Source organism: Quercus lobata, chromosome 2, assembly GCF_001633185.2.
Source record: "Quercus lobata isolate SW786 chromosome 2, ValleyOak3.0 Primary Assembly, whole genome shotgun sequence".
NCBI classification, from domain to species: domain Eukaryota; kingdom Viridiplantae; phylum Streptophyta; class Magnoliopsida; order Fagales; family Fagaceae; genus Quercus; species Quercus lobata.
Genome location: NC_044905.1, coordinates 54,378,145 through 54,385,777, shown reverse-complemented (window position 1 = coordinate 54,385,777; position 7,633 = coordinate 54,378,145). Strand labels below are relative to the sequence as shown.

The window sequence follows — 7,633 nt, the reverse complement described above, 5'->3', positions numbered from 1 at the left end:
AATTATTTTCTTGTTTAGTGTTGTTTGTGTACCAAATGTTGTAAATACCACTAAAATTAATTTCTTACCTATAGTAAAAGTAAGCAACAACTTTTCACTTTAAATTTGTTATGAAAGAGTTATAAAAATATTATGAATATAACATTTTCCATAAAAATATAACCAAACTGCACAATACTTTTTTTTTTTTTAAGAAGAATTACAGAATTATTATTATTATTATTATTTTTGAGAGACAATTACAGAAGAATTAGACCATTCCTATTACAGACGATAATTTGTAATAACTATTACAAACGATAATTGCGGAAACAAAGTACAAGTACATCAAAGCGAGCCGCTCTAGTTTTCGGCTTTTTATGGAAATAAGAATTTCAAGTGGGTTGGTCTCTTGGATACATGTATCAAGCCCAACTACCTAAAGCGAAGTTAAGTCCTAAAAAAGCACAAAGAATCCTCTTTGGTTGTTGCCAGTATGGCACAGCCTCCACTTCAATCTCAGTAGCCGCCACCACTGATCATCTCTTTGATGCCACGGTCATAATCTTCTTCTCCTTTTCTTTGTATATATTTTCAATTTTTTTTTGCATGTATTATGTGTGCTTACATGTTTATTGATTATGTATATATTATTAGCTCAGAGTGTTTTTTTGGTTGATAAATGGGTGCTGAGTTTGTTGATTGTTTTGAATTTTTGAAGATGGCATGTGCCCAATTGTTGTTTTGATTGGTTTTCCTTTGTTTTGTTTAGAAATGTTCCCTTGGGAAAATAAACGAGAATTTGGAGTGTCATATATCTGATTGAGGGTTGAAGTTTTGTCCTTGATTTTTCAGGTTTTGTTATGTTCTTGCTTTTTTTTCAGCAACCGAATGGAGCGAAAGGAATATGGGTTTTACTTTGTACTTGAGTTGGGTATTTGACCCGAGGCAAATTGACTTAAAAGAAAACACACACCCAGAGAAAAAGGGGTGGATGATCTGGGTTTGTTGCATCCTATATATATTATATATACTGTAAGATTTGAAACCTATGGTGACCTCTCTATGATATTGTTCTTTATTATTAGACTAAAACACTGGGATCTCATATTTATCTTATTGTTCTTTATTATTAGTAGAGCTAAATATGACCCAAGTTACACTCTATACATCTTTATCTTATTAGAGACAATTTATAGTGGCTTAGAACATTGTTCTTGCTTCTGAAAAGGCTGGGGCAATAGTACCAAATGCCTCCCTTTCATGATGGTGGATATTGCTTCCCTTGTTCATTGTGGTTAGTCCTGTCATCTTTTGGGGCATGTGAGGCTGCTTACTTCTGATATGTGACGTGTCATATGAAAAAGTGGCGTTTGGTGGGGAATCAGTATGAACATTTTCATTTTTCAGTTTCACAATGACAACTGGCCTTAGCTGATAAAACTCTGGTAAATGGCACTGTGGCTTTGAGTTTATGGGCGGAAAGGACTAGGAGATGAACTATGTAGTATGTAGGGGTGTTTTGCTAGCCCTGCGCATCATGAGAGATCGTTAAATTTCTTATGAATTGCTTTGCCTTTTCTTTTTTCTTTTTTCTTTTTTTCCTTTTTCTTTTTCTTTTTGTTTGAAAAAGAATAAATCAATTAAGCCCATTGGTAGTACTATCCTGCACTATAAGAAATAAAATTGATTGGCACTGTTTTTGGTGAAGTTATATTTTGCTGCTGAGATTGATTAATTATCTCTCATGAAGTATCTGTTCACTATTTTTAATGAATATTGTCTGGTTGATATTCTTTTTTCATCTCATCCTGCATTAATTTTTTGATAAGTTTGAGCATTTTCCTGTTGTACCTTGTGTTTGAAATTGAATCTATTCTTTCCGTAGGTTAATTCACTCTTCATCTGAAGTATCTTCTTTATTGAAGAATTGACATCTGTTAAAATTTGTTCATCTGAAGAATCAGTTGAAAAGAAAGTCAGAACAGTTGTTCAGCCTGGCATGGCTGAAATGATAAGGCACACAAACATTGATAGGATTAGCAACCTACCATGGGATGTATTAGACACCATTCTTGTGCACATACCATTAAAAGAAGCTGTGAGAACTAGCATCCTATCAAGTAAGTGGAGATATAAATGGACTGGCCTTTCACGGTTCAATATTGATGATAAATGCTTCCCCAGTTATTTATCAGACAAAGTACTGAGATGGAAAGTAATTCTGAAAATCATTCATCAGGTCCAATCAAATCATGGTGGCCCAGTAGAGAAGTTTAGGCTTGCTGCTTATTGCATGCCAAATCATTGTGATCTGGATCAGTGGATTTGGTTTTTAACAGATAAAGGAATCAAGGAGTTGATTCTTAAGGAGTTTGACTCTATTAAGCGTTTTAAGTTACCTTCTGAGGTATTCTCTTGTCCACAGTTAAGTTGCTTGGAACTTTATGGTTGCACAATCATGCTATCTCCTACATTCAGAGGATTGAATTCTCTTATAAGCCTCAATCTTTCTCACATTTACATCAGCAGTGATACACTAGAAAGTTTAATTGTTAACTGCCCAGTTCTTGAGAGATTGACATTGATAAACATTGATCATTCAACTGTTTTTAAAATCAGCAATCTGAACCTAAAGTATCTGAAAATCGATTCCAAATTTGAAGATATTTGTCTCAAAAATGTTCCACTTCTTTCTACTGTTGATATTTGCTTAAGGGTCAAGCCCCGGCACTCTGATCAAGGAAAAGCCTGCAATTTGGTCAGGGTTATTGGTTGTCTACATGGTATTAACAAGCTTATTTTGTCCAGTAATTTTCTTGAGGTAGTAATCGTTCTTTTTTATTTTATTTTTTATTTTTTTACCTGTGCTTACTTCACAACTCATCTTTCTTGTATGTTCTTTCTTCTTTTTGCATTTGTTTGTAGTTTCTTGCTTATAATGATGTACCAGAGAGGCTTCCTGCCATGCTCAACCATCTCTTGACGCTAGACCTAAGGGACGCAAGACTAGACAGTTCTAAGGTTGTCAAGGTCTTACTTTCCATCCTTTGTAGCTCCCCAAGTTTAGAGGAACTCATAATTTCAGTGAGTTTAGGCTCTCTTCTCCTTTTTAATTTCTTGGCTGAAATTGTTATTTCTAATTCCTTTAATGTTAAGAGTTTGACTTTCGTATGACAATATTTTGTTGACTGTTTCAGGTGAGCCCATTATGTGGGTTTTCTTTCCTAGATTTTCAAAGAGCAGAGTGCCTGGTAGACTTGTACTTCAACAATCTTAAAGTAGTGAAGATAAGAGGTTTACTGAGCACAAATCATGAATGTGAATTTATCAAGTTTATTCTTGCTCATTCGCCAGTGCTGGAGACCATTACTATTGTAACATACGTAGGCGAAATAATTCCCAACTCAGTGTTGCTGCAGTTTGAACCAGCTTCAGAACATGTGAAGGTTATCAGCTTACGCTCATAAGCACTACTGCCTATGTTCAATAAGTATCTTATGCAAACTTTGAAAGATTTGTAGCAATTTGAACCAGTTTCTGCTCAAGGCAAAAGCATGTACTAAGATATTTGGGTTGTATATTCGCAACAGATTTTGAGGAATAAGCAAAAGCCAAGTCATGAACATTTCTTAAAAGCTCAGCGATTTATTGGTAATTCCCATAGTTTTTTTTTTTAATAAAAAAATACATCAATAAGAAGACCAATAAGAAATTTTACTTTCTGAAAATGTCAGTTACTCAAATATTCTGTACAATTGAGAATTGAAGAAAACATCAAAGCCCTTCGGAACTCTATAAATCACTATTATACAACACAAAATTCCGTTCTTCATTACTTTTGTGGAATAGCTTTAACTATAACTTGTTCCTTCAATTATCTCTAACTTTCAAAAAAAAAATTGAATCAATTTTGGAATGAATTCACCTAGGGCCAGAAAGCTCCATTGCTTGGACTAGCAATGAAGAGTCATCAGTGAGATCGGAATATCTATCTGATGCAGAAAACTCATGGGGCTTGCACTTGGTTGATTCTACTCTTTGAGAAGCTTCCCATCTTTCTGCAAGGCCATCACCCTCAAGCATTCGAACTACTTCTGACATCTTGGGTCTGTGGCTTGGAAGGTATTGGGTGCACAAGAGTGCCACTTGAACCATTTCCTCAAGCTCAATTCGGTCGTAGTTGCTTTTAAGATCCTTATCCACAAGCATTTCAAGCTTTTTCTCCTGATGAATTTTCTTAACCTGTTATCATAAATGTCACACAACATGAATGATACTCAGAAGAGGAGACTTTTAACAGATAAGTAAGCATAAATAATCATCCTGAAGAGATAGTCAATAATAGAATAATGAGAGAGAAATCTATATGTGTAAAATTTCATTTGTGCTCACCCAATCAAGCATGGCACCTTTCTGGTTAGCTGCCTTTCCAAATTCTAGTGCTCTCTGGCCTGTAATAAGTTCTAGGAGAAGGATGCCAAATCCAAAGACATCTGTTTTATCAGAGGACTGTCCTGTGGAAAGATATTCTGGAGCTATATGCCCCACTGTTCCTCTCACTGCAGTGGTGACGTGTGAATCTTGGTGATCCAAAAGCTTTGCCAACCCAAAATCTCCCACCACAGCCTCACAATAGTCATCAAGCAATATATTTGCAGCCTTCACATCCCTATGAATTATCTTTGGGTCACACTGTTCATGAAGGTACAAAAGTCCTCTGCCAGCTCCTAAGGCAATTCTCTTCCTAGTGCCCCAGTCCAACACTGGTTTCTCTGTTAAAATCAATTGGAGTCTAATCAGCAATGCTGGTGCATTTAGCAACATAACATTTATTCTTATTCTTATTTGTCTGTAAACATGTTTACCTTTGAGACGAGAAGCAACGCTGCCATTTGACATGTATGGGTAAACTAGAAGCCTTTCTGTGGGTGTCATACAAAACCCATATAACCTAAGGAGGTTTCGGTGAACTGCTAGGCTGATCATTTCAACTTCAGTCTGGAATTGGATCTCTCCTCCAATGGCATTTCCATCTTTAAGCCTCTTGACAGCTACAACACTCCCATCTTGGAGAACTCCTTTGTACACATTTCCAAAACCACCCTTTCCAAGTATGCTTTTGCTGCTGAAGTTGTTCGTCGCAATTTGAAGTTCCCTGAATTGGAATCTTTTCAAGTTTCCAAGGGATACCTCTTCATGATGCCGGTCTGAAATTTCATGAGAAGAGATATGGCATATAACTTAGCCAGTTCTTATTGAGTACACCCAACACATGTGATGTCATATAAAATGCTTAGGTTTGTGAAGTGTTATCATATATCACCAACCTTTAACATCAAAGAATATCTGTTGGTTATGCCTTTGCCTCCACCACAGTAATAAACCAAATCCAAGAGCCATCAGACAGAGACATCCGAGGCTCAAGCCAAAGGCAAGGGCTATTTTGTGCCTTTTAGGTCCGCCAGAAGGTAGAGTAGCTAGAGTGCAAAGAAATTGAGGTCAGAATCCACAAGTTACACAAAAAACAATGAAACCGAAAATTGGGGGGAAATAAGAATTGAGTTATTTAAGAACAAATTTCGGGCAATCAAAGTAGAATTCCATACGTTCTGAACTATTCAAGTTCATGGACATTGGCATGAGTGTTGTCCCATTGCAGTCTGGTTCAGAACCTGTAGGACAGATCAGAGGGTTTCCAACAATGCTGCAAAAATTGAAATGGAAGAAGGAGCAATAAAATTTTAGAATTTGATTCTATTTTTTCCTCAAACACAAAGAGAGAGAGAGAGAGATTTACTTGAAACTTTTAGCAGCAAATCTGGGTACCGGTCCACTAAAATTGTTGTAGGACAAGTCACTGAAAAATAAAACCATCTTCAGAAATACATTCCAATTATGGAAATAATAGAATTGAGCATAATGACACAAAAAGAGGTCAAGAGAATTACAGAAAGGCAAGTTTGGTCATGCTAGCCAATGACAACGGAAATGCTCCAGTGAGACTGTTATTGTTAAGCCGCCTATACCCAGTTCAAGCAACCCATATCAGATATAGACCCAGGAACAATAAGTTTTATCATAGTTCTTATACATAAAACTTTTTGAGCATCAAGTCTTAACTCAGAAATGCTTACATGTATTGGAGGTCTCCCAGATGACCAAGAGAGGGAGGAATTTCCTCATTGAAGAAGTTATTAGAAAGATCAAGCGTTTGAAGCTTTGAGAGCTTCCCTAGCTCTGCTGGTATTGGCCCTGTAATGTTGTTGTTCTGTAAGAGCCTGCAAAGTAGTGCACAACATACTATTTAAAACCAATTACAAACAAGAACCAATTTGAAGAATTCAACTTGCTTTTCTAGTATATGGGAACTTACAAAATCTCAAGATTTGTTAAGTTGCCTATGCTTGGAGATAGAGTACCAGATAAATTCTGACTAGGAGTACCTCTGCAACAAGACCATTTCAAAGACTTCATAACACATTTCTTTTCTTATATGAATTTTGATATTTTCATGAAAGAGAGAATTTTAAAACAATACAGTGTTGAAAACACTTCTTATATATATATAAAGAATAGAATTGCAATAAGACTTACAGGGCAGTGACAAGGAACTCTGGAGAACAGGTGACCATAGTCCAGCTACATGGATCAACAGAATCAGCATCCCAATTCTCAAGGACACCATGGGGATCCTTTAAAAGCTCTTTTATTCCCATTAAAGCTTGTACTGAAAATAAAACACCAAGATGAAAAATTTTTATTTTCCACCATCTAAAGAACACCATTGTTGCAGTAGGAGAAAAGAATATTTTAGAGTTACCTTCAAAGTTTACACCTTTGGAAGAAAGTAATCCATTTGCAGAAGACCATAAACATAGAAAAGCCACAAAACATAGACAAACTTCTCTTCTTATCATTGCCATTGAATTGAAAATTTACTACAACCAGGTGCTCACAGAGAGTTAAGCCTGCTTATGGTGGCTGATGGAGTTACTAGATAGAAACCAGCCCTCAAGTTGGTTTCTTTTGTTTAAGGTAACATTCAGATCACAACGCACTTCTGCTTTTCTGAATCACATTCACCAAAAATCTTGTGTCAGACCCAAGATAAAAGAAACAGTATTTTTTTTCTTTTTTGTTGTTGCATAAAGGGAACTAGCATGCTTGTCATTGAGTGAGGATGTTGTAAAGAGAACATTATATAATAGCCTCCGTCTTAAAAGAACAAAAATAATCAAATCTAGAGGACTCTATCTTAAAAGAACAAAAATAATCAAATATAGAGGAGAGAATAGGAAATTCACCTGGAGTGTTAATCATGCATTGGCCTAAAAGAGGTGTGCTATTTTTCCACTCCCCACTGCTTCAATTAAAAGCAAAAAGCACTTAAGCGTGACAAATATCATATAATATATATATATATATATATATATATGAACACTTAGATTATAGTGATTAGTATTTTCAAAAAAAAAAAGAAGAAGATTATAGTGATTAGTGAATCAAAAATTAAAATATACGTATGACATGCACACATTGGGGAACTAAATTCTTTCTTGGTCAATAGTGAGTTATCTTGTTTAAATATGTCAATGTAGAAATATTACTGGATTTCTTTTTCTCCCCCTCTTTTATTTTAATAATGTTACAA

The 7,633-nt window shown here is 35.5% G+C and overlaps 2 protein-coding genes across 4 annotated transcripts; one reads left to right on the top strand and one right to left on the bottom strand.

Moving 5' to 3' along the window:
* Positions 1 to 370: 370 nt before the first annotated feature.
* Positions 371 to 3,617, top strand: LOC115975873 (F-box/FBD/LRR-repeat protein At1g13570-like). Of its 3 annotated transcripts, none has more exons than XM_031096913.1 (5): positions 371 to 537; positions 864 to 1,014; positions 1,868 to 2,803; positions 2,908 to 3,066; positions 3,180 to 3,617. In XM_031096913.1, the coding sequence occupies exons 3-5, from the start codon at positions 1,982 to 1,984 to the stop codon at positions 3,447 to 3,449; spliced, it is 1,251 nt and encodes a 416-aa protein (XP_030952773.1). In that variant the 5' UTR covers positions 371 to 537; positions 864 to 1,014; positions 1,868 to 1,981; the 3' UTR covers positions 3,450 to 3,617. The 3 variants fall into 3 exon arrangements, with proteins under 3 accessions (XP_030952773.1, XP_030952771.1, XP_030952772.1); XM_031096911.1 differs by having other exon boundaries at positions 835 to 1,014; XM_031096912.1 differs by lacking the exon at positions 864 to 1,014.
* Positions 3,618 to 3,675: 58 nt separating this feature from the next.
* On the bottom strand, positions 3,676 to 7,179 carry LOC115975871 (protein NSP-INTERACTING KINASE 1-like). Its single transcript, XM_031096910.1, has 11 exons — positions 6,803 to 7,179; positions 6,577 to 6,709; positions 6,356 to 6,427; positions 6,117 to 6,260; positions 5,931 to 6,002; positions 5,780 to 5,839; positions 5,589 to 5,686; positions 5,310 to 5,459; positions 4,848 to 5,189; positions 4,375 to 4,754; positions 3,676 to 4,224 (listed from the first exon to the last, which is right to left on the bottom strand). The coding sequence occupies exons 1-11, from the start codon at positions 6,903 to 6,905 to the stop codon at positions 3,904 to 3,906; spliced, it is 1,875 nt and encodes a 624-aa protein (XP_030952770.1). The 5' UTR covers positions 6,906 to 7,179; the 3' UTR covers positions 3,676 to 3,903.
* Positions 7,180 to 7,633: the final 454 nt, after the last annotated feature.

Bases quoted from the DNA above. Each gene is read 5' to 3' on its own strand.
- LOC115975873 (XM_031096912.1), top strand. From the start codon at position 1,982: ATGGCTGAAATGATAAGGCACACAAACATTGATAGGATTAGCAACCTA. The intron at 2,804-2,907 runs GTAGTAATCGTT...ATTTGTTTGTAG, and splicing joins TGTCCAGTAATTTTCTTGAG to TTTCTTGCTTATAATGATGT. The intron at 3,067-3,179 runs GTGAGTTTAGGC...TGACTGTTTCAG, and splicing joins TAGAGGAACTCATAATTTCA to GTGAGCCCATTATGTGGGTT.
- LOC115975871 (XM_031096910.1), bottom strand. From the start codon at position 6,905: ATGGCAATGATAAGAAGAGAAGTTTGTCTATGTTTTGTGGCTTTTCTA. The intron at 5,687-5,779 runs GTAAATCTCTCT...CAATTTTTGCAG, and splicing joins TTTGCTGCTAAAAGTTTCAA to CATTGTTGGAAACCCTCTGA. The intron at 4,755-4,847 runs GTAAACATGTTT...TGATTTTAACAG, and splicing joins CGTTGCTTCTCGTCTCAAAG to AGAAACCAGTGTTGGACTGG.